At 42.7% G+C, this 26,223-nt stretch overlaps 2 protein-coding genes across 2 annotated transcripts; one reads left to right on the top strand and one right to left on the bottom strand.

Moving 5' to 3' along the window:
• Nucleotides 1-2,549: 2,549 nt before the first annotated feature.
• On the top strand, nt 2,550-26,171 carry LOC108114459. The gene is made up of 4 exons (XM_017225463.2): nt 2,550-3,966; nt 22,408-23,027; nt 23,221-23,349; nt 23,777-26,171. Exons 2-4 carry the CDS (start codon nt 22,601-22,603, stop codon nt 24,391-24,393), a joined length of 1,173 nt encoding a protein of 390 aa, XP_017080952.1. The 5' UTR covers nt 2,550-3,966; nt 22,408-22,600; the 3' UTR covers nt 24,394-26,171.
• LOC108114461 lies at nt 3,977-5,231 on the bottom strand. Its single transcript, XM_017225465.1, has one exon. The coding sequence runs from the start codon at nt 4,735-4,737 to the stop codon at nt 4,186-4,188; it is 552 nt and encodes a 183-aa protein (XP_017080954.1). The 5' UTR covers nt 4,738-5,231; the 3' UTR covers nt 3,977-4,185.
• Nucleotides 26,172-26,223: the final 52 nt, after the last annotated feature.

The raw sequence follows: 26,223 nt of genomic DNA, 5'->3' as shown, positions 1-26,223 counted from the left end.
TTTTATATTTGAAACTTTAACTATGTTATAGAAAAACTTGTTACTACATAATTATTCTAGTTTTTAGCCACCTCATCACCCACTGTTCCTGCCCAGGGTCTGGCAGCTGCCTAGATGCGGATGCTTGGGGCATCTCCTTCTGCCTCTATCCGCCTGCCCTCTTGCCACCTTTCTTCTACCAACCGATCCCGATTCCGATCCCGCTCCTGCCGCTCGTTTGAGCTACCACTTTGCGTCTGGAACTGCTGCCACTGCCGCTGCGGCAGATTCCGCTGCTCCTGCTCGTAGAGCTGGCGCGGCATTATTAATGATAAATGTGGCTTGCACTCATGATAAATACAGAGAATCGTTGAAAGGTATAAATCAATAATAGAGAAGTTTGTTTGCAGTTAGGCAGGCGCAGGATGGAGCCGTGATTTTCAGCCAGCAGACAATGAGTTTGCCCGGGCATAATTCACCCGGGAGCAAAAGGTCTTCGTGTGGAAGCTGGCCGAGGGATCTGATTAGCGGATCGGCCCAGGAGGAGACCGCAACTGCAATTGGATGTGGCTTTAGTTATGGTTGTCCTGTCCCTAAGATGCTCGGGCTGCTGCTCTACAAAATCATGTTCATTAATTGACTAATTAATCGATGGCTGTGCGGCAAGAAAACTAAGACATAAAAGCCAATTCGATTATCAATAACAATTAGCCGACGCCTCTCCGCTGCTGGTCTGTCAAATATAATGTTGGCCCTGTCCTCTGCCATTTTAGCCCTCCTCTTTCAACTTGGCTAGTAGTTGCATTTGAATGCACGAGTTACGCATCCATCAAATGTCAATTGTTTGTCTTTGGCTTGGCGCTCCGTCTTCGGAGACGGAGTTGGGCGATGGAAGATGGAGACTCGTCGCATTTCTCATAAATCATTCGAAAGGCTCTCTGGCGGGCAATGTATCGCGGCATCGCGTCATCCCAGAAACCCTGACTCGGCGACGACATCTTCTGGCTGTCAAAGGAGTCTTGGAGAAGCCTAAGGAGGTGGTGGAGGTGGGCCTGGCCCACTCGGATGCCCATCCAAGGCATCGAACTTGTCTAGCCGCCCGATGGCCCAGCTGAGTGTCGGCCCTGTCCATCTTGAATTAGTTGAGCAGTCGCAAGACATTAGGCGGAGCGAATGCCTGAAGAAGGCTAACTATATTAAGTTTGACTTTTAATGCAGATTTTCTAAGCATTTACTTTCCGAGGAATGAATCAAAGCCTGATTGAATTTGTTTTATTATCAGAGCTATGCTCAGAGATAACTGAAGGCGGTTTACACAGATTTGCTTTCGTGGAAAGCTTCAGTGTAAAAAGAAAATACTTTCTGCATCTCTTTCATTAAAATATCCAAGTCTTCATCTCCATAATTTCCCTTGGAAAAAAACACCTTATGATATTAAGTTTAATTACTGATAAAAGCAAGAACTAAGTGCTTTTTTCAACCGTTATCTGCCGTGATTCCCTCCTTGCCTTTGAAACACACTTTTTTATGCCGGTTAAGTTTTAAGTAGAGTCCGAACCTCGACCCGCCTTTAACTTTGACTGCACACGCATCGCCCCCCTTGCTGCTCCACCCTAGAACTTGCCACGGACACTCACCTGACGGAGCCAGCAAAACTTTTGCATAATAAAGCAGGTGCTTTTCCACCCCCAAAAGGGATCAGAACCAGACCTGTCTGACCTGGCCTCCTGAGTTACCCACCATCACCATCAGCACGACCCGTTAATGTGCTGGCGATTTTAGTTATGGCCAGTGGCCACCGCCAGTTGGGAGTTGACCAGCTGGCCAGTGTCCTTTGTCCCGTTGATAATTTAAAGCCAACGACCTGCTCTTGGCCAGGATTAAACCAACTGAATGGCAACTGTTTTCTGCTCAAATCACAGAGAAAATAAATTGAGGATTTTCTACTTACCAGACTGCAATTTCAAGCTTGCCAAGGCAGCTCAGGTTACAAATTTCAAACGGACGTTATATATTATTTGTTGATTGTTAGCCAGCATAAGCTGTGCGGTTACATAACGTATAAAAAAAAAACCTAAATTAACCTTTTGTTCTGTTTCAATGCAGTTTTTCCAAAATATTTGTAAAAATGATTAAGACTCTTCTAAGCTATCTAATAAAGTATTTTAAAAACTAAAGTTCTAGATTTTTAGAATACCCAAAAGACCTTGAATTTTCTCTCTGTGTTCTTGGCACACTCCATCCCATTTTAACTCATCCAATCTCCTCCCGCGATCCCGCTCTTTTGGCAATCTGAATATTCATTTCAATTGTGCGAACTGCATCGGCGGTAAAAGAAAAGCCTGCACCATTCCAACGGCAGCGGCTTATGGCACTTTCTTTGGGCTAAAAGAGTGCTTTCAACCGGTGGTGCATGGTGGATGGTGGATGGTGGTGGTGCTGCTCCTAGCTGCTGGTGGTGCCGCCCGGTGGGAGACGACGACCCACATAAATCATTCACAATTAGATGCGGACGCAACTGCGGCAGCGGCTTAAACACCTGACCGACTTGCTACCCAAAAATAAACTCCAAATCGAGTTGATTTTCCATTGAGTTTCACTCAAATAGCATGCTCAAGAGCCGAGTGCTGGTGGTGTGGGGACATTGAGTGGACCGATTCCATGGCGTTCCTCTCATGTTCCATCAGCCTCAACGGACCTGTTCCCAGTGCGTGCCGTTCAGTATGTACTTGAGACCGGTTCGAAACGTTGCCAGCCGAAAAGTCAGCGGGCCGCGGACGACGATTTCCCTCACGAAAAAACCATCAAAACTAGCAACTCGCAACATTGGCAACACAACAGCAACATAGGCAAAACAGCAGCACAACATTAGTTACATTATTCCAAGTTTTAATCCAGGGATATATCAAATGTTATATGATTTCATATAGTATATAGAAGCCACTCGCGTTTAGTGATAGTTTGTGCGGTGATCAATGTGCGATCGGCAATTCGAGTATCCCCAAGAATGCCGCGTTAATTGAGCTGTACGTACAGCTGTAGTACAAATTTGCATAACCAGTGAGGAGGCATAAACAAATCTGGCCGTAGAGCGTCTTGGTTCACTGATTTAATGCCACAAACAGATTGCAGATTGTAGCCCGCAGCCGCGCCCCTCCAACTAGCAACTTCTTCAGCTGCAACTTGTGCAGCAAGCACCACCACCTTCACCTCCACCTCGAACTCCTTGCTGTGCATCTCAGGTCTTGGTTTTGGTCTTGGTCAACCTGCTTGGAAGCTTGTTTCTGCGGAAGAGCTGCCGCCGGAGCGCCAGACCCGGCAAAAAATAAAAAAAGGAAAAAGAAAATATAAAAAAAAAAAACGTTAAGGAAAGAAAAAACACATAGAGAACAACACGGCTGCCGTTGTCGTCGTCTTTGGAATTTTCTTTAAAAACAACGCGCTAAGATTTACAACGCGGACCCAGGCAAAAAGTGTAAAAGGCAAGCAAATGCAGCCGCGGCATAAAAAAAATTAGCGCATAGTGAAGTGTGTCCCGGTGTGTGTGTGTTTGAGTGTGTGTATCTCAGGCAAGTGTGTGCGAATAACAACAACAACAACAACAACAAAAAAAGCTGCCCAACTAAGAGAAAAAGTTTGAAAAGTGTCAAGCGAGCGGCTCGGTGGCGGCCAATAACCCAAACGACTGGCATGCAATTGCGGCCAGGCGACCCCGACGGGTTAATTACCGTTATCCTTGCTAAACAACAACAACAACAGCAACAACAACCACTAAACGGTACTCAAGTTGTGGATTACGTCTACGCCGCGTTGTCGCCGTGTAAAAGGACAACAGCAACATCTGCAACACATCTGCAGCAACTGCAACATTGGCCATAAAAACCGCATTGAACACACGGCAAAGTCAAGTGAACATTCCAATTGGCAACGTAACGGGCTAATTGGCTCACATACACACACATTCCAATTCCAACAAATCAAAACGAGGTGAGTTTTAAGAGTTAAAAATCTTCACATTAATGCCTCGTTAACCCCATGAAATTGTTAGTTAGCTGAGTTAAAAGAAGTTTGATAACAGTTTTTGGTAGGAACATTTTTTACCTATTTATTAATAACACATTTTAGTCACATTTAGTCTAGAGAACTTGAATATAACTAAGACATTTGCAGGAAGTCTTATTGCTTGATTGCCTGATCATTAGTTTTCTAATAGGAAGAGTAGGCATCATCATATTTCCCAAAGTTTTTTGCTTCATTTATGCTCCTCAGCAATGGCCCTAAATCAATCTTTGGTTCCAAATTTTCCCTAATGAATAAATGGCCAATATTTTGTATAGGCCAACCAAATGCTGGAGGAGGACCTGCAATTTCCTGATCTCTGTCCTCCTCAAATCGATGTCTTGGTCGAAATTCTCTGGGTGGGTATACGTTGTCTTGGTTCCACATTCTTCGAGGTTGTCTTCCTATAGGTTTTTCCGTAACCGTTTGGACTTTCGAGTTAACAATATTCAGTTCACCATTTTTACTTTGCTTGCTCTCGCTTATGACCACAATGCCATTACCAAGACCCTTCAAGGGAGGACCTGGTTTATATGGGACATTGCCGATTCGGGTTTCTTGAAAGAATCCTGGTCCCGGTACTAGAGTACCACCCTCGGCATCCGTCATACCCGATGTCGAGGTGTTCACTTGTATTTGTCTACCATTAGCCTTGACGCTTGCAAAAAAGTAGAGCAATAGTGCCAGTGTCCAATCCATAGTCTGCGAAGACTCCTTGAATAAGAATACAGAATTCGCGATTTATCTTAACAAATACGACTGTGACTAACTACAAATGTAAAGCTTTGACATTTTCATTATTAAATCAGTTTGCTTCACATTTTTAACGAAATAAAGCGTGGCATTAGCTTATAAATTGTAGAACCCATAAGCCAGATAGTATATCTTTTGTTATATTAAAGTCTTAGTTCTTCCACTTTAAGTGTGATTCTTAAGCTTAACTCCAACTTATCCAAGGAGTAAGTCCATTGATTTTCCCTTTGATCTCCTTTTCGGAGCGACTTGAAAGCGGGCCAAGCTGTAGGCCAATTCCAGGGAAGTCCACTCCATCAGGCCAAGACCCATCGAGTTGCAGATACGTTTTGTGATGGGACCACTTGGACCTTCCACGGATGCAGACAGCTCGGCTTCGATTCTTGTATCTCTCAATTTCCATTAGACGGGTTTTGAGCGGGTTCTGTTTTTCTTTTAGAGTTTTTGAGTTCTGAAGTGAATTTATGTCGAGCCGCTAAACAATTGATGCTGAAAAATGATGGCAATGACAAAGTGATTACTGCTGCCCAGCAATGGAAAGCGAGGAGAGAGATGCCAGCAATCGAAGTTCAAGTTGAAAAATAACATTTTCAATTTCGAATTGTCGGTCGTCGTTAGCTGCCGCCAGAGTAGGAAAAGTGAAAATGAAATGCTTTGCCAGCAGACAAAAGCGTTTTATCATTAATCATTTAGTTTGTTGTTTTTCCAAAGCAACCGAAAATATACCTATTTATACGTACATAATCGTCTTGACTGGGGCACTTCTTCTTCGTTTTGGGGCACGTTCTTGATTTGAATCTTTCCCCTCTCATTTTTTAACCCACCCGCCCCTTGTCTTTGTTTCTTGTCTGTCTGAGTATTTGGCTTTTGGTAAATTGCTCATCGTCATGCTTTTATGATTTGGTATATTATTTTTTGAGAATTTGATGCGCTCAACTTGATAAGCCCAAAGCGCCCCCCGAACGTCCCTTTGTGCCCACCTGCATTCCTGACTTATTGTTGTGCCTGTGCGGTGGTGTACGTGAGTTTGTGTGTAGGTGTGTCCACAGCACCCAGCCTAAAAAACTCCAGAACTTTTTAACAATATCCAGAAAGCAGCTTTTTTCGATTTCTCATCCCCGGTAACAAAATTTTTAAAGTTTTAAAAACATGCAAGGTAGGAAGTTTATTTTGGTTTGTATTTTTATACTCTAACTTTGAGTTGTTTCTTTATTAGAACAAAATGAAATACCATCTTATCATCCTATGACCATTAAAAGAACAAATGATTAAGTAGTTCTGTTCTTATATCTACTGTCTTTGGAAGAAGATCTCATTTTATTTATGGCTTTCCCAACTACACATTCAATAGCCCAACTCCATTTAGGGTATCCCCAAAACCAACCTGCAAATAAACTTTGCAAACCCCGCGAAATGCTTGCACATCAAACTTTTATTTACCAGCTTCAAGAGCACAGTACAGTAAAGCCCCCAACTCAGCCGCCCCTTTCTTGGCCCAACCCTCGTTGCAATAATTTCATTTCGTTGTACAGTTTATTATATAATTTTTGTCCCTCTTTGACTTTTATCTTACGTTTATTATGCCCCATGGAATTTTGCCGATTTCCAGACGCTGTCCAACAACCCGCTGGAGGTCAATGTCTCCGCCCAACCACCCACTTGGTCCAGGCACTCGAGGACCAAGCAGGCACATCCACATCCCTAAGATACATCCTGCCCCCGGTGGCATCTTTAAGAGTTGTAATAACTTTGGCCCAACTTTGCCTTGGCTGTATGTACATTCGGATGGGGCTTTCGGTGTCTTTGGCTTTCAGCTGGGACTCCGTCCGGGGGCAAAGTGCTAAAATGCCTTGACGCATTCTTTTGCACTTCTTCATTTTGTTCGGAGGGAGACCTCCGACTCCTGTTTCTCCTTGCCAGCAGCTGTCCAAATGTCAGACTCACTCCCACATTGGCAAGACGAGAATCCTTGGAAGAAAACGTCGACTTGTAATAATCATAATCGTAAATTTGCAAAAAGCTGGCCGAGCCGAGCCGTGTGTCCTGGCCGCGTTGGGGTCCTTGGGGTCCGTTTAGCATTTTGCGCGAGGCTCTTACGGAGGAGCCCATTGCCAAAACGGGGCGTGTTCGTGGGCGTTGTGTTCGTAGGCGTCATCATCATTATTATGGCCCTGTTTTTATTTATATTTATTTTTTTTTTGTTTTTTCCAGTGGGTGTTCGTGTTCGCCTTGTGCGTGGTTAAGTTATTGGTGGTGGCGATGGGGAGGAGGAAGGTTTCCTTCTTCACTCTTCGCCTGTCCATCGTCTTGGCGAAAGGCATTTAAAAAGTTTTCTAAACTTCATTTTGAAGTTTTATTACCAGCGCAGAATAAAACGCTGAGCAATTTCTTTCCCTCGCACATTTCTATTTGCTCTCATTTTTCCCGGCTTGTTGTTGAAATTTGCTCTATTAAAATTCCAAGGCGCAGTTATGCCGGCACAACGAGTGAGTCCAGGACCTCGGTGCAGATGCCGCAAATGCCGCCATCGTTCCAGCATCCACGCCCAAATCCTGTGGGAGGCCTGCATCTGGTGGAGCCATCAGTTATGCAGGTTGCCCTGCTGCAAGTTTTCCTTCTCCTTCTCAAACCCCTTCTTTGTTCTTTGGCTCTTTTTCCACTGCTTATCCTTGCTGGCGGCTTAGCAGCTTTGTTGGACTCATCCAAGCAGCCTGAACAGCCACCAGCTGGAGCAAGCTGCAGCCAAGCGCCAGGACTCTCTCTCTCTGGGTAAGTCTTAGTTATGTGGAACTGGCATTTATCTTGCGATAATAGCAAGTTGTGCTCGGCGAAGGCAGTGGCAGGCGGAATTCTCAAGGATGTTCAAGGAGCTATCTCGAGGGGAATTATAAGAGATTCCAAGAATGAGATTAAATTAAATATACACATTTGTTTGGCAATGAACTTTTGTTCATTTACTTTAAATTATCTGGGGGTATTTAAGGTGAACTAATATTTGTATTAAGGGTATTAGTTAATATCATGATTCATGTTAGTCTAGAAAAAAGTCGCTTAAGAAAGAAAATCTTATAAAAGCCTTTTCTGGGATGACTTTTATAATGATGAAACCGTGAAAAGGCATCTGCAATATCTAGCAAAGATATAAAAGTTCTAGTTCAGTTACTAAACCCCTTTCTGGCACGCCTCTGACCAGCTTCAAGCATATGCTGCCTGTGAATTTAACATTTTGCTTGCGACAGACAAAGTATGCATTCAAACAAGTCACACGCAAAATGTGGGTGGGTGGATGCAGGGATCTGTGCCTTAGGAATCCTTGGCACCCGCTACTTATTTTCATCCTTGTGCAGTTTTCTCCCTAACGAAAATGTTTATCTGTGTAACTGTAAGCAGGATAAACGCACGCTTACACATGAAGATATACAAAGATACAAATACTGAGACAGGGACAGAGTCACAGATGCTGGGGCAGAAAACTTGAGCTACAACAAAAATAGATCAGTTTAAGTACAAATGGCCGCCAGTGCCACGCCTCCACCCCTTTCTTCTTCTGCTTCTTCCGCTTGCCCGTTTCTATTCTTCCTTCTTGAAATACTTTTGCGGTTTCTTTTACTTCCGTTCGCTCTTTCGCTCCTTTCTTTCACACGCGCCAGCGTCCATTGTTAAACTTTAATGCCAAATGGTGGTGGTGCGGCAATGGAACCTCCTGGTCCAAAGGGGCCGGGCACTCAGGGCGGGGGCGTGGCTGTACAAATTTCACGAAAATTGTCCTTGCCACGGCGCGCACGGGGAAAACTTTATTTTAGTTTCGTCCTCTTACTACTTTGCCCAGATGGAAAGCGTTATTTTATTGAATTCTTCTCTCCTCTTTTTTTCTTTGGTTTTTTTTTGGTGTGCAGGTTGCAAGTGCAACGGGGGAAAAAAAAAGATTGTAACAGGGAAAATTCTGTTGCCACAAAAGTTTTTCGTTTCATTTTCCGTTTTTTGCACATTTGCCTGCTCGATTTTCGTCCTCATCCCTTTGGCAGGCTGCTCATTTACTTTGTTGTCCTTGCTGGTCCTTTGGTTGCCATAGTTCCCTTCCCCCCTCTTACCACCAGTTAGTAGTAGTTTTTAAGTCTGGTTGTTGGTTTTACGTAGATTTGGTTTTGCAGTTTTTGTTGCATTAGCTGGTCGTTGAGGCGTAAAGTTCAATGGCGGGTTAAATGGACTTAATACCGGAACTTTTTAGAACTTTTCCACCCCACCTCTCGAAGGGCCAAACTTCTAGCGTTGATCGTCCTGGGCAACAAAGTGAAAGTTTTTCTCGTTTTTTTTTTCCCCCCCGTTGAACAGCTTAAAAAGAGATTGGCTTTCCTGCTCTTTCTCCTTTTTGGCGGCCAAAGGATTTAGCAGTTTGTCCAAGTTTAATGCGAGTGTGTTGGTGTGTTCGTTTGGCCAAGTTCGATGGAAATGTGGAAAAGGAATTTTCGACAGTAACAATAAGTGATGGCCGAATGTGTTGGCTGGAGCTCCTGCCGCCTGTCGCTTGCCTTCAAGGATAAACTTTTTAGGTGACAAAGGAAAGGAAGTTGGAAATTATTTGAAATGCTTTTCAAATGGCGAATGGGCGAAATTGAAATGGAATATGCACATTTAAGTCCAACTTATCTGAAATAGTTTTCCAAATGCAATTTAAGAGTATTTGTGGCTTCGAATCGAAAAACTTTAGTTGCTTACCAAGATGTTGTTTTTCCTAAACTTTTCTTTAAAAAAAATCCCTGAGATGCATTACCTCTTCAAATTTCAGGGCGCGTGTCAAAAATTTCGTTTCCATCACTTCAGAAACCCTTCAGACGAAACTTGGCCAGCTTTGGCGGCGCTGAGGGCACTAAGGAAAATTTGTAGCCAGTTATGCAAAGGAGGCCAGCAAACAAAACCGTCAAAAAAAGAAATCAGAAGGGGGCCAAAAGAATAGGGCAAAAAACGGAGTCCCGTGTCAGCTTTTTATGCCTTTCGGGCAAAAGGACATGCTGGCAATTTTCGTTACCCAAGAAATGGGGTTGGAAAATTCGAGGGGGTAGAGGGCAATCGAGGCGACAAGTTGTTAAGTAAGCAGCGACAACTCAAATAAAAGGCCAACGGAATGAGATCCCAGATAGTTTTGCTACTCTCAAGTCGGGGAGAGGTGTAAAAAGGCCATCTCAGAAAGCCCTTCTGCCCTTCTTCACGAGATTTTTCTTAAAGTTTCCGTTCTTAGGTAAACAAAAACTAAAAGTGAGAAAAGCAAGCGCCGCAGAGATTGAATAGATTGAAGAGAGATTGAGTCTCCGGGAATCTTCTCTATATATATATATAGTACACAATATTAAAATTCGCTTATGCCCCGGAACGGCAGGCAGACGTCTTATCTTCTGGCCGAGTCTTACCTGCAGTTGTTTTAGGCGGCTTTTGTTTGGTTTCCGCTTCACACTTTCCAAGTGACGGAGACGGGGGACTCCGGACTCCCAGATGCGGTTTATGTGACATGCGGGCCCAGGCCCAGGGAAACTCAAGAAACTAAAGAAGCGGCAGCAGGCAGTAAACAAACGAATGCTGGCAGGTGAGTGGCAGCAGAGGTGGAGTTTTAGGGGGATTTCAGGTGGCCAAGGGGAGAGGGTGTGGCTGGCTGGCTGGTAACAGAAGTCATACAAACGCAAGACAAAACGAGGCGACAGACAATACAAGACTTCGAACTTGTCATACAAAACGCTGGCGCGACAATCAATGGAATTTATGGTCGCAGCAGGTTCAGTCCCAGTGCCAATCCCAATCCCAAGCCGTATCCCCCAAACCCAAACCCAAGCCCACAGACAGAATCCAACACAGGCCGCATAAGAACCCCCTCCTCAAAGCTGCCCGGACTGACTGACATGTGCACTTGAAGAAAAGTGCGGAGGTCCTTGGTTACGGATATGAATGAGCTAGTTAACAGTTCATACTTAGTTAATTTTGCAAAATAATAACTAATTATGGAAATATACTGAATGTAATGCTTCCAGAAGCATAAGATTTTTTAGCAACCGCAAGCTGGTAACACTAAATCAGTGTTTTGTACTCTCCTTTTTATGTTTGTCTCTTTTCTTTGTGATTTTGACGTACATATAACGGACAAAGAAAAAGAACATATAAAACATAAAACAAACACACGAGTTCCTATTTGATTGATAAGATAACCATAAACTATTCACTTCTTCTTAACAACAAGCACTTTTCATCTTCTTTTATAGCCAACAAATATTTCTTGCAGTGTTAACTCGTCTTAGTGTACTTAAGCATTTTTAACGCCATTTGATGCCTTTTCACACATTCGGCAAAGCGAAAAACAAACACCAACCAAACCCCAGACCTTTACCGAACCGAAAAAAAAAAAAAATAAAACTCGTGGAACACTTAGTCAGCCCATCATCGTCCTTCGTCCTGCCTCTCTCCTCCCATAAAATGCTCATCCTTTTTACTGCCTTTCGGAAACCAGGAGCAGGAGTTAGAAGGTCCGCCTTGTGTTTACACTAACAGACCCTGGTCCTGAAAATATATATAAAAATAAAGGGGGAGGAGCCGGAGCTACTGTATTGAATTTCACGCATCATTTGGCTAAGGTTCATTCGGTTCTTGGTTTTCTGGTTTTAGGTTTTTCGGACCCCGAGGCGTGGGTGCAACTTTTTGACTCCATCCAGCGGTTGGCTTCAAATTAAAACAAATATCGGTAAATAGGATATAGCAGGGGCTGCGGGGAGTTTTTGTGGGCGAAGGTGTTGGAGTCGGCATTTAATTTCAGACAGGTGGAAGATTCCCGAGCTGGGCCAAGGAAATGTAATATGCTTTGCATGCCCATTTAGTTAAGGAGCTCCGGCTGTTGTGGTTGGCCAAAGTGAAGTGCGAGGTGAAAAGTGAAAATATGTTGGGAATGTGTTGCCTAAAGGGTTCGGAAATTCGGGGAAATTGAGGGTTGCAAGTATGTAAGTGAGTTTGTTTGAGGAATTCCAATGTGTAGGATATCAATAGGTAGTCGGAAGACAAGGAAACCGAAACAGGTTAGAAGGGGAAACCTACAAATAATTTGAGATATTTGAAAGAGCATTCAACAAGGAAGTCACTTAAAGTGAGTCAGAGTTGTAACTTGTTACTAAAAGGGTTAAGCAAGTTGGTTTTAAATATAATATCTGCTTAAATGATGCCTCTTTTTTAATTATTGCTTTTAAAATTCCTGCTGTATGTCTGTCTCTACTAATGATTCCTGTTCTCCGCTTAATTGAAACCGCTTTTATAATTAAAACTTTTGTTGGTTTGGGGTAGAAAAGCCTGCGGAACACAACTTCAATCCCAGAACCAACCGTGAAAACCGCAAAACATATATTACGTAATTCCCTACAAAGCGTTAAACAGGAAAATACAATATATATGTAACATATATGTACACCTCGATATATATTTATTTTCGCTGCCATTTGGTCTGCCCCAATGCTGATTAATGTGGATTGCCGGACAAATGTGTGCACATTAGCATTAAAATATATATATATAGATATATAGATGCTCTCTTTTTGTGTCCAACTTTTATTAGAGCAATTAAATTGCGGTTGGGCCTGAAGAGTTGAAAAGCTAAAAATATATATATAGAAAATTTCGATGTCTCCCCTTTTGTCTGTTTTTGGCATTTAATGTGCAGTAATTTTCACCCAACAAAGGCAGGCAATTAGGTGGCTTCTCCACCTCCACCTCCACCTCAACTACTATTGTTGTTCTAACCGGCCAACTAAGACATCATGATATGATAGATTTTTTGTAGAGAGAGAGAGAGAGCGGGAGAGCGGGGGCAACTAATTAGCCATCATCAGCAGCGGCGGCTACACAATTTCCATCAAACACAACAAACACTAAACTGCACTGACCAGTTAACCGCAGGTACATGAGGGTTTTCGGTTCTTTCGGGGTTATTTTCTTTCTTTTTTTTTTCCTCCTGAAAGCGTTAGTAACTAAATTAGCGGCCTCTCGTTTATTCCCTCTTTTTGTGGTGTTTTTCCCTTTGGTGGAGTGTTCTTTTTTTTTCGGGGTTTCAGCCACAAGACTGCAGCCACAAATTATTGGGCCCAGTGTTTTAGTTGTGTCTCCTCTTTGCTTTGTTCAGTCGACTGTTGTCTGTTGCTTAATTTCCAGTTGCATTTGCCTGGCTAATACAGACATCTCGCTAAAGATGGCAGGGGAACCAAAAAAAAAAAAAAAAAAAAACCCAAAAACAAAAAAACAGAAGAGAGTGCGGGGAAAGCAGAAAGCACTTTTAGATAAAAGGTTTTTCATGTCGTCTCCATTTGGAATTCATGCCACCACTATGGCTATATCTGCAGCACTATGGCTATAGCTATGGTCATGGTCATGCCATGGCCCTGGACTCTCGGATTCGGATTCGGAATCGGATCTTCCGCCACAGACAAGACAACGGTTTTTCCCCAAAAAAAAAATAGAAGAGAGAGAAAAGGAAAAAGCTTCGTCGCGTTCCACTGAAAAACTTTTAGTGGAAACCGTTGGACGGCAAATTATGCATGCAGCAGTTGCAGTCTTTGTTTTTGGTGGGGAGACGAAGACAGAGAAGCTCTAAAAGCCTTTAGTTTATTAATGTTTGTCCAAAATTTAGGAGGCTCTATCTGAGTGCTACTTCATCTTGTGTCTGCTGAATTTACAGTGATTTAAGTTGGCTAAAATGATTTGGTCTGTCATTAATTTGGCCGCCGTCAAAAGCCGAGTTATTAGCGTGCGGGTTCCTCAAACATGTTTCTGTCTTTCCTTTTTTTTTGTCTTCTTCTGCTGGTTGAGTAGCTTTTCACGTTGTTGTTGTTGTTCCCCCCCCTGCTTTGGGCCAGAATCGCTGCAGGCCATTTTGCCGCCTTCTCCCCATCATGTCTTGGCTACTCGTACTGCTGCTTTTCTACTGAAGAAGCTCTTGAGAGGCGAAGACGACGACAGCTACACAACCACTGGAACACCTAAAATGTGGGACTGATGATGGTGGCGGCCATTCGGAATGACAACAAATTAGACAGTTAATGTTAACAATCTTTTATGATATTTACATTTTGGAAAATTGTTTCTTGTTGATTTATTATAGAGGGAGAGACTTCACTGTGGGAACATTCCCATATCTAGCTGCATTGGGGGGATTAATTCTGCAAGGGGATTAAGGAGGAGTTTCCTAATTGAATAACAAGTTGCCTTTCACTACGAAAATTAGTTGGTAAATTATATATAAAATAAATAAACTGATATTTAATCCTTAAAAGCTTTTAGCTAAACATTTAAATCGAAGACCTATTAAATTTCATTTACAAATATTGCTTCGGATTTCCCTTAAATAAACTCCTTAACCACAAACTAGATTTTCCCTTAGATTATCACAAGTATGCTAAGTATTTTCCATTACTTCCGCTAGCTGCGCAATTTCGCGTTTTTTTTTTCGCTTTTCTTGTCAACTGCTTTAAAGTGGAAAATCGTTTTGGGTGGACCATCAATCATTTTTCCCAGAAAATGTCCAAAGTGGGCTCAACTCGAGTTTGCTTTTAGAGTCCTGGAATCGAGGCTCAGTCTCATCCGCAGCTGTCTGCTCAAATCTGTATCAGCTCTATCACTTGCCAGCCACGCCCCCGGCTCCCCCCATGGCTAGCACAACATGTCAACAATACAAATGATGGGCGCGTCAACAAAGGGGCGTGGCATGGCAGCAGCTAACTGTAATAGAGATAAATTCGCTTCATTTTTTGCTGTCGCTGATAAAAACAAAAAAAAAAACAAAAAACGAACGAACGAAACCAGCAAAAAACTGGAGCAAAATCGGCGGGGTACGGTGGGGTCGTCACGGTGAGGTACAGTGGGGAGTTGGGTTTTATTTTTTTTTATGTCGTATTTTTGGGTTAGGGGTTTCGGAGGGGTTTTAACAGCTGCCTTTGAAGCGACGCGCTGACAATGTCATTTGGCGACCACTTTATTGGCTTTAATGACAGCGCTGCAAGGTGTCCCTTTGGAGATTCTGTTTGGAGCAGCTGTTGGCCATCATCTGGAGTGGAGCTCCAGCTCTAAGCCCTGGTATTACTTGCTGCCTCTCGAAAAGCGGAGCAGCCCGGTGGGATTTTGATTGGGAGTGGGGTGTGGGTACTGGGTACTGGGTACTGGGGACTAGTACCCACTCCATGGCAATTGTTGGCCCCGCCAGTACGTGCGATTATTATCATCAATTTTGTGCCGACCGAGTGAGTGATGATTGTTCCAGCGAACGGAAACCCGGCAACGTTTCCACTTACCCTCGTTGTTCTTCTTGGGGCTTGTTACTGCTTTTTCGCAGCCGCTCGGTGGGTGGCTGCAATGCCTTCAAAATTGTAAGTACACGGTGAGAAAAACAGGCTAGGAAATGATCAAAATGTCTTACTTTTTAAACATAATTAAAAATCTTTAAAAATTCGAAAAATATTTATTTAATCATATACGTATATTTGGCACTTTAGTGCTTAGTTTTCATTGATTTTTCCAGTGCATAAATACTGCATAACGCGGGGGCAGGTGGAAAGGTAACTCCGAAACAAGTACAACTACCACAGCCCCCTAAAAACAAGAAGAGGAATGGCAATGAGATTACAAGACTGAGCTGAGTCAGTCCAAGTCCCATTCGGATTTCTTGGCCGGCTTCTGACTGCTTGCTGGGCTGAAAGACCGACTGTAAGCGTTAAAACGAACTCAAGTGGAAAACAATCTAATTTGCTAAAATTCCTTCCGCTTTTCCGACAAGCTCGAGTTCGGTTTGGTTTTCCCCTCATCTGCCATCATCTAATTCGAAGATATTTCTTCCTTCTGGCTGGTGTTTTTCTTCTCGCTCTTCAACTCAATTAAAGTTGATGGCCATTTTGCGTCGTCTTGGCCAATATTGTTGACTTGCCTTGGCATTGGCTTTTATGTGCTCGGTTTTTAGCTTGGTTTATGAGCTCAACAGCAGGAAGAGTTCCTTCTGCCCGGCTGTTTTATGTATTTATTTGTTTATAATTCGATTCGAGAGAGTCCGGGAATCAAGTTTATTGCCAGCCATTGAAAGTTGTTAATTTGATTGAAGGGCTTGGGAGGGGCGTGAGCAGTTAACCTGGTAACCCAAAGAAAAGTTTCAAGATTGGTCAGTTCTTAGAGAGATTTCTATCTGGTAAACTTTTCCATCCTGACATGATAATATATTTCAATTTATCTTTCTGCTCACATACGAAATTTCTTTATTATTTTAACATCTCACCCCGTCGCATTCTCCAGATTTCCTACCAACTTTGACCTTTTTCTTTCGTCGTCTCTCGGACAGGACAAAAGCAAAGAACGTTAATCTATTGTTTTTGCCAGTCAAGCAGGCAGACAAGATGACATAGCCCGAGACTCGCATTATCGCTATATAAAGCATATATAGGAAGAAGTCCTTTGGCTTCATATGTATTTTCCTATTTTCCTATTAATGTCAGGGAAAATGTTTTGCTTGCGATTGGAAATTTGTTTGTCCTGCCATGTCCTGTCCTCTCTGTCTTGACATTGTCCTAGAGACTGGACATTTGTCCTTTTTCCCCACCATCATCCTGGCTGGGTGTGTGTTTTGTGTGCTTTATGACTTCACACAGCCACTTGATATATGAGGCATTTGCATGTGCCATAAATTTCTGGCTGGCTTTGACTCTGCTCATTTAATATTCATAAATTTCTGCAGCCCCGAAAAACATGAAGAAAAATAAATAGAATAAAATATGATTGTGGCAGGGGCGGGAAGCAGCGGGGGGAACCAAACTAATTTCCACAGCCCCAAAACTGTTGTCATTTATTCTTGCCACACCCTCGACTAAGCCAACCTAGTCCTAGCTTCTCTAACCCCCATGCCCATATTTTCCCCTGCCACAGCCTGCTAATTGTTTTATGTGCCAAGATTTGTGTCTCTGTCCTTGTATTTTCCTTCTTTTTTTTCGTCGGGCTTTTGCAGCTCTCAGCCGCCCTAAACATGTTTGCACAGTCTTTGCCAGCCACGCCCACCAGCCAGATTGGGAGTAGTTATTGTTCTGGGAAGGAGTGAGTACACAGGGGGAAAGTGTCACAGGGAAGCTAAGAAGATTGTGAAGTGTTTTTTTTTATAAGTTTAGAAATTAAATTAAAGTTTTTCCTATCAATAATCTAATTCCTGATAAAGTTAATATCAGTTTTAACATTTAATATATGTAATATATTTAATATATATACTATATATTCCAGTGTATCCAAGGTAGTGACTGTTTTCACTTGCTTTTCGATTAGACTGCGCTCTTCGCCTGTGCTAACAACAACGAATTAATTCATTTTATGTTTCCTGTCTATGAATGTGTGTGTGTGTATCTGTATCTTATGGATACGAAGCTGCTGCTTACGCCTACATATTGATTTTCGTATTTATTTTATTTTTTCGCTTTCTGCTTTTGATTATTTTCCTGGTAGTCCGGGGACCCAGGAGTCGATGGATGGATGGACTGCTGGCTGCAGGCCAGGTCTTTTGTACCTTGTACAGTGCAGTCTCCATATGGCTAACCACTCAGGGAAATCATCTATTAAAGAGTTAGCTATAACATAAGTTTTACTGTACCAAATGCTGTTGGCAAGAAAAATGATTGCAAAGAGCAGAAGTGGCCCCAGCCAAAAGGTGAGGTTCTGAGCTGCCTTCCCTATTCCATTTTGCGCGTGTGTGGCCCGCGGCTGTCCTGGGGAATCTATCAACTGAACCTGCTCAGGCTCCGACTCTGACTCCGTCTCTTGCTACTCCCCTTCCCTAACCATCCAGCCAAACAACCAACCATCACAGGGCAGCCTTTATTGAGTTTGTTCGCAGGCAAATTGCATTAGACACTTGCCAGCAGAAATGAAAGAAAACGGACTGCTCCTTCTACTTCTCCTCCTCAGCCCCTTAACTTGTCTTGTACTGAAAATTAAATTTTAAACAAAATATGTATCATAAACATGCAAAGAACTCAACCCTAAATATTTCAAGTGCCCCGTCGCCCACCCCCAACTCCTGTGCATTTTTTATGTTTCCTCAACAAGTGCGGGGAAAATGTGTTGAGCCCTATCTCAAAGATGAGGTTTTACGGCCCGGGCGTCCTTTTTCTTTCAACAGAATGCGTTTTGTGTAACTCGATCTTAGACCCTAACCCCTAACTCCTACTCCTAAAACCGACTCCCCCGAAAAAGAGCAGACTACTCGAGGCATTAATGTCTTATTGACAGCTCAGGATTAGAACGAAGCCAAGTGTCTGCCGGCTGGCCCTGGTGAGTGTGTTTGAAAAGGGATTATAAAGCGATTTGTTTGTCGAAAATTATGAATCTGAGTCTGGGAACATGGCCATGCATGGTAGAGCCAGGGAGCAGCAGCAGCATCAGCAGCAGCTCCCACACGCTGTGTGTGGCTCAGAGTCAGTCTTGATATGCCAAGAAGGGAAAATCAGGCAGCGATGGCATCTCAAATCTCTTGGCTTTTGTTTGGCAGTATGCTTTACGGTTTACGGTATTTTCAGGAAGGGGAGAAAATTTCATCAATTTTGACGTAAGCCAGCAGACAGCATTAACTAGTTGGTTTTCGGGGCTCAAGTCAATGCTTTGCCTTTCTGCTGTAAAGGGGAACTTTATCTCAAAACCCAAAAACTACAATAATTTCTAAATTTACTTATCTTCAGCTTAAATCCTTAACAGGGCCATAAAATTAGACTAAGACTTGTCATCAAAACTTAACCCCCATTGTTAGCTATCAACTCTGGATGTTCCCTAATCTTAACTACCTTCCCAAAAAAATAGAAATGTTTATTTCCAATTCGAGTTTATCTGGCCAACATGTCAGGTGCTCAACAATGGTTAGTTTTGTTATCCCAAAACCACTGCTAAACGAAATCTCAAATCTAATCTCGGATTCATTAGTGCTATGCATGTGTGTGTGTTTTTGGTGATTTCCAAATCGATCGATCGAAGATCCCACAAAGAAATTCCAGCACGAAGTTTCACATTCGATGATTTCAATTTGAATTTGAATTGGCAATAAAACGCCAAGTTTATCAGCTGCCGAAGGGTCGCATAAACAGTCTGCGGTTTTCCAGTTTCCAGTTTTCATTCCTCAGTTTTTCTTGCCCCAGGCCCTCGTCTCGTTATACAACTCTATTAGTTTTCATTTCGTTCGGTCGCGCATACAAATCAACTAATTTTCCCTCTCATCCCAAAACAAAAAATATCGCTTTCTATTGGAGTGCACTCTGAAGTGAGTTTGTCTCTCGTTTTTTTTGGGGGGACCGAACCGTAGATCTCGTCCTCATAATTTATGTAAATCCAAGGCAGGCTGTCACTTTTATCTCCCTCGCTGAGTACTTGGCCGGGCATTTGAATAAAAATTCAATTTTCATGCATGGCAATATCAGAGTTCGTTTTGTCCGAATCCAATTTATATTATATGCCAGAGAGCTAAGTCAATTATTCTGGCCGAGTTCCGGACCTGGTCAAGAGTTTCCTCTTCGTTATTAGTGCAATATTATCTCCTCGCCTTGAAAACATTTATTTTCCCCCAAAAACGAAAGGAAAGAAATGCCAGACACGTCCCAATATCCATGTCTGACTCGTCGACTTTAAGGATAAAATAGAAGCAACTTTTGATTGTGGCAGGTTTTCTGACAGACTCTGACATTTCGGGCTTAAAACGTCCACCACGCTTTAAAACAAATTCATTTACTCTGACCTTTTGTGGCTTAAAAATGTGCCTTTAAACGGGATTTAATTTATTTCCCTGCTTCAGGGGGGCTCTTATCGGAGGCTTTCGTTTGTATTCAATAAATAATTCCCCAGATTATAAACTTTAATTAAATGCTCGGAATTATTTTCCATATATATTCTTTCCCCCATTTTAAGTTCTTGCCCCAAAAGCGTGCATGGAATTATTTCGCTCACATATTTAGGTAATTATGTTGCCACGGCGGGGGTGCGGAATGCTGAAAATTTCTGTGTTAATTTTGAGAGCCAAAATTCGGCATTTCGCAACTATTTTGTAGAGTTTCGGCCCAACCCCCTCTTACAATATTAACTTCTACATATATTTGACGGCAAATAATGGTGCTGGAGAAATATAAATGAAAATAATGTACAAACATTTCGCACTAATTAAAAAGCAGGGCGAGAGTTTTCCGAGGGTCTGAGCGGAACGGGATGAAAATATAAATATTGAATCGATGCTGCCTGGAATTGAATAGGACATGTGTAATTGCTTTTCCCATCTCGGCGATGTGTGAATATCGATTGTTGTATGCATTCTGCAGCAGTTATTGATGGGGCACAGAGCCCCTTTTGTTGCTTTTCACATTCACATTCACATTTTCATTTTCATTTCATTTCCCGATTTTTGTTGTTGGGCGTTTCTCGTTTTGTTTATTTGCCGGATAGTGGGCGGTGCCACCACCACCTCCATTCAATTGGCAAACAGAGGAAGCCGCCGGCAGGCACGTTTCCACGCAAAACCCGATTGAAACTGAAGACGCGTTTTTGGACATTCAATTGGGAATTGGTTGGCTGTTTGGAGAAGGGAGATTGGAGGGTTACGAATGGAACCCACGCACTGCCAGATGACAGCTGTCGCCGCAGACTTATATATAGTATAACCGGTGACTTCAACTTCAACTTCGACTTGGGACAAACTCAGTACCATCAAAGGCAAATCAAAGTGCGCTGAGACCAGCTCACGTGACTCTACAATTTATTTCAAGCATGCAGCGAAAATAAATTTATTAATAGCCCCAGTCACTGGAGAAGAAGAAGTATTACTGCCACCCACACAGCTTTTTACAGTATCTCTCCATCACCATCACCCTCCTCCTCCTTTCCATGTTCATTCATTCATTCAAAAAAAAAAAACCTAAAAGAGATTCGCAGTTGGATTCGCAATTTCGCTTGCGTGAAGGAAGTTCAGTTTTGCTGCCCGTTCTCGGAGTCCGCGTCAATTTATGCGCCTCACGTTTTCTCATTTTCAAGAATGACTAAATATCGTTTACACCGAACTCGCCCCTTGCCTCATGCCACCCCGTTGCACTCACTTACTGGGCAGCATTTCTGCATACATATGAAGTATTATTTGCGCAAGTGGAATTAAACTTTCCTCGCAAAACTAGCCATTTTTTATGCTTTTTATTTCTATAGCAGTACTTGCATATATTTCTGTAATTAAGCACGTGGCAAGTGGAAATGGTACACGAAAAAAAAAGTTCGCGTCTACAGAAGTTCCCTTCCGTGGTTCAAAACAAACTGTTCTTAATTAATTTTAAATATTTAAATGTGTTGGTGACATTTTCTGATCGTGCGAACGGGACACATATTGTGTTCGCTAGCAAAAGCTTTATGCAAGTTTAAGAGAGAGGGAAACATTGCGTGCTTACAACTATGTAACTGTGAATAGATATGCAAGTTAGTGTGACGAATCTTTTCCAGAGTTGCCAGATAAATTTATAGGACTTTTCTAAAACTCAAATAATTATATGTTAATTTTTTAATTTTAATCCTATATCTCCCTAATATTTCGACTTGTGTAAAAGGCTAACATTCTTAGTACCCCAATCCGGTATGCATTTCCATTTGTTTGTAGCGAAAAGCGTTGAAAATTTCGGCAGCTTGAGCGGCTAATGCCTGAAACGTGTCGGCCTCTGATGGCTTGGTAACGGAACGAAAAAAGAGTAGTTTACCCACAAAAATTGGGGTGGGGAAATGGAGTCGAGAACTTTGTGAAAGGGTTGCCAACTGGAGTGAAACAGATTTATTTGGTTTTGGATAGACAGAAAGCTTCAAGAGCTGAATTGCCAACTAACGAAGCACTCGGCTTTATTTTCACCTGCGGATTAGTGCAGAGTTCTTTTTTCCAACTTCCCTCAGCTCTTGGCGCTTGCAAATTAGTGTTAATTTATCAGGATTATTGCCTCGCAAATCAAGTTTGTTCAGACAAGTGCCAAGGAAAAAATCAAGAAGAGAGAGCAGGGGCAAAGAGGGAAGCCTAACACAATGGAGGATGTTTTTTAATAAAGCAAATTCGAGGCACTGAGAACTCAGAACTGTAACTAATGCTGACTTCTAGCCTGATATCGAACTGTCAAGCTGTCAATTCTCGTTAGCAGTGCCTGCCATGTGTGATGTGGATGTGGATGTGGATGTTCATGTCCTATGTGTATCCGCATCTATAGCAGTCGATAGATGTCGGTGTGTTACTCTGGGATGCTGCTACTCGAAGTATCTGGCAGATAGCGTTGGCAGAGCTGTTCAAAAATTCAATTTCCAGCTGAAAAGATACAAATGCCGGCGAGGGCAGGGTTTGGGGTAGTTACAAATTGGAAATAGGTAGAAAAAAGTCATTGAGAAACGATTGCTGACATGAGTCTCTGGCATGCGAGGGAATGTTAACTTGGCCAGGACTTAGAGATACACAGATACGCCTGAAAGAAAAATGTGAAAGCTTTTCTCTCTCTTAAAAGGAGAAATGCGCAAATACTGACAGCACAATTAAGGCTTTAATTGGCAAAACTAACTTGCTCCTTCCGTTTGCATTTTCCTTTTTTTTTTTTACAGCCAAAAAGAAGGCGAAAAATAACCAACAAGAAAACAGGCGGAACCCGGCGAAAATCCCGAACCCTTCACCATGCGCCAAACGGAGGACTAACAGACAACGGCGATAACTGGCAATAAGCGAGGAGAGTCAAAAGATTGCAACCATTTTCCACCCGGAAAACTCCCCAATCCCTATCCGGAAAACTCAAGGAAAATGCCATCCGTAGCGAACAACAACTATAGCAACGATGCGCGTCTCAGTTACGTTGTAAATCAAGTTGCATCCGTATCTGTATCGGTATCCGCATCAGCATCCGTACCCGCCCTGCCCTCCGCATCCGCATTTCCAACCTTTAGTCCGCCGCGGATTGCAAGTCTGGTGGCCAGCAGCTCAGCGGAGGACTTAAGCAGCTTTGGTGACGTGACATTCGACATCTTCGATGACGATGACGACTTGTTTGGCTCGCCAATGGCCTTCGATGCTAGCGAACAGGGCCTGTGGAACGGACGCTTCGTACCGCCCCCGCCCCGGCCGCCATTCTTCGTCGACGAACCTGTGCTGAGCGACGGACTGACCACGTGTGATTTATGCTCCTGGGCGATGCCCACCAAGAGCACATTCATGTTCGAGGGCACGATAGGTGAGTGCGAATGCAAAACGGGATCCACAGGGGGAAAATTCTTTATCAAGCTTAAATATATTGAGAGTATATTTTCTAACGAAATATGTCTTCTAAATGCATTTTTTCTCAGTGTAGAAATGATAGCTGAGGGCTGCGTAACTCCCGTTACTAACCGTTACCCTTTTCGCCCATCTTATTTTTTTTTTTACAGAAAAGGCCACAGAACTGGGCTGGCCACTGACGTTGATCATCGTGTCCGTGTTGTCGGCGCTGCTAGGCGCCATCATCATGATTGCCGTGGTGCGCTGCCGGCGCAAAAAGTCCTCCAACAATCGCAACGGTGAGTACTCACATGCCACCACATGGCCACATGGCCAACTTGGCCAAAAAACAGTGGGCGTGGGCCAACTACAGTGGGCACACAGTGGAAAGAAGTTCGAAATTGTTAAAATGTTTAAACCTTCAAAGAAAGAATTTCTTCTAAAAAATATTCTGCCTTTCAAAATTCCATTTATAATTTCCAATTTTTTTTAATTAAGAACTTGATTTATTTATCTTTTTCTTGATGAACCTACATCCACTGTGCTCTCTGCTGGCCATTACCAGGGCTCTACCGGTGTTGACTCTCACAACATTTGGCAACTGTTTTCGCAACTGTGACCCACCAACTAACCACATACCCCTCTCCCCTCCTCTTACTATTTTCCGGTACCCATCTCGTCTGTGTGTTATGGTGTGGCATCTGCATCGGTTTCTCCAACACGCAGACACGCACGTGCAATGGTGGTCTCGCAACAAGCGCGCCCACGGCAATGGCTTGAGTGGTGCGGGCGGCGCAAGTGGGGCAGCGGGCGGTGCCGCGGGCAATGGGAACCACCACAACGGCAGCAGCAGCAACATAAACAACAACCACCTGAGGCGTAGCAACATCTATACGGCCCACCCGGCGGACAGTATAAGAGGTCTACAACCATTGCCAGTGGTGCTGCCGTTGTCGCTGCCATTGCCCCACCCACCATCTGGTGGCGCATCGCCTTCGTCATCGGCCTCACCGTCTGCTCCACAACAGCAGCAACAGTTGCAACATCACCAGCAGCAGCAGTCGAACCACTACTTCCATCCATACCAGCAACAGCATCTTCACCACTCGCATACGCACCACCACCACACGCACCACCATGTACCGCTGTATCCACACGATTGCGATGAGGATGCCGCCTACGAGGAGCCGGAATACCATCAACCTCAGCAGCTACATTCGGTCAATAGCAGTAGCTCCCTGTCCTCGATGGGGTCATCGTCGCTGCCACAGGAAGCGAGCAATTCCGGAGCCACCAACTGGCCACCAGGAGCCACATCAGCTACGATGGTCATAGCCAGCTGAGAAACGGGTCAGAACTGCGCCTGGATTTGGCAGCAGTAAGAAAGGTAGGGTTCTCGGGCCCACTTAAGATGCAGCGCACATGGACATGGTGCAGATCATAAAGGGGATTACACGTAACAATTTTGTGAAGTTTATTTTTGCAAGTTCATCCAGAGACTCTCCCTATATATGTATATGTGTGTGTGTGTGTGTCTGTATGCCTGTGTCTGTGTCACCAATTGGGAAAACCGAAACGAATTTAGTGTCACTTCCGTTTCCGTTTCGCAAACTATCGAGTCAGACAGGCGAGAGGGCTGCGGTATGCGGTATGTATGGCCACAGGACATGCTCTTTACATGCCATGCACGTTTCATCCTTTATTGCCGCTCGGCATTAGAACAGGGATTTTGTCGGATTAAAGCAAATAAAGGGCGTGCTTTCTGTTTGCACCCAACTGGCAACTGCCGATGATGATGATGCCACAAGTTTAAATCGGAGAATACCCATCAATGTTTCGGGTAAACCAAACTGAGTCCTTGTAGGAGATATAAGCCATTACAAAACGGTATATTGAAGTCGATATTGAAGAGAAACTTTACATTTACCACTTGTTTTTTGTTTAAATAGACATTTTCGGCTTAAGCCTTGTGGCTAAATGTATCCGAGCCAAATTCCTAGGGACCTGTCCCGGGCAGACATTGAGCCAGAACTTTGTGGCTTTTCACTTCATTGTTTTCTTTTTGCCATGACAAGGGCAAATGGGTTCTGGATGGCCCTGGCTAAAACAAGCAGAGAAAAGAAAAAAAAAATAGCAAACGTTAAAGCAAAAATTGAAGAGAAAGTCTGGCCAATATACAAAATAAACTTGCAATATCATCCGCTAAATCATTAATCAAATTATGAGCTCAAGCAACTAATAGCATTTGCATTTTTAAATAGGCACTCGTAATAACAAACCCATGACAAGCATATCAAACATAAGCTCAACAAGCCAACAGCCAACAAAAGTACTTAAAACAATCAAACATTGCAGCAACTTAAATGTAAATGCAAAACAAAAAAAAATGAAAAACGTAAACAAAAAACTCGCGCCATTGTATATTAATTGTAAATATTTTTTTGCAATTCGCTCCAATTAGCAATTGCCAGCAGGAGCGTGCAACGGAAAGTTTCTTCTACAAACTAAATATTGCATTTTTTTAATTCGATAAAGAAAACATTACATTCCTCTGCAAAGTTCAAGTTTTCATTTATTAACAATTTAACGACAACAACAACCAAAGACTAGTCATTTAAGTCACAACGTCGCTATGTACAAACAAGTTAAACGAGAGAGAGATAAACTATGTTTAAGCCAAGTTAATTAATTCGATTTACGAATGCATTCGCTTCGCATTTATTAGTTTTACGAGATGAAAGAACAACTGCAATATTGTATTTTAAATATTTATTCATTAAACGCACTTTTGCCCAACTACCCCTCTGCCCCTTCTTTCTATCCCTCACAATAACAATAATCGTAATTAGCATTTATAATTAAAAACTCAAACATCAAGTTAATAATAAATAATGAATATGGAAATGAAAATGAAAATGAAAGACGAGCGGAAAATGCGCAAAAAAATTACTACGAGCAACTCAAAATGTTCCAATGTTTAGATTAGCCAACTAATTATGTGGAAATGTAAACAAAAGCAAATACTTCATAGTTTTCATAACAAATTCATTAAATTGTGCAGAAATAATTTAGGCACACAAAATACGAAAAGAAAATAAAAACAAAAAACAATTCAACAAAATCATATTGAAAATTGATTGGTTTTGATTTATTCTGTGGAAACTTCTAATGGT

This window comes from Drosophila eugracilis, unplaced genomic scaffold, assembly GCF_018153835.1.
Source record: "Drosophila eugracilis isolate 14026-0451.02 unplaced genomic scaffold, ASM1815383v1 contig_2154, whole genome shotgun sequence".
Classification (NCBI taxonomy): Eukaryota; Metazoa; Arthropoda; class Insecta; order Diptera; family Drosophilidae; genus Drosophila; species Drosophila eugracilis.
Note: the sequence above shows the minus strand (reverse complement) of the source record. Positions and strands in the feature narration are given on the sequence as shown.

Bases quoted from the DNA above. Each gene is read 5' to 3' on its own strand.
- LOC108114461 (XM_017225465.1), bottom strand. From the start codon at position 4,737: ATGGATTGGACACTGGCACTATTGCTCTACTTTTTTGCAAGCGTCAAG.
- LOC108114459 (XM_017225463.2), top strand. From the start codon at position 22,601: ATGCCATCCGTAGCGAACAACAACTATAGCAACGATGCGCGTCTCAGT. The intron at 23,028-23,220 runs GTGAGTGCGAAT...TTTTTTTTACAG, and splicing joins CATGTTCGAGGGCACGATAG to AAAAGGCCACAGAACTGGGC. The intron at 23,350-23,776 runs GTGAGTACTCAC...TCCAACACGCAG, and splicing joins GTCCTCCAACAATCGCAACG to ACACGCACGTGCAATGGTGG.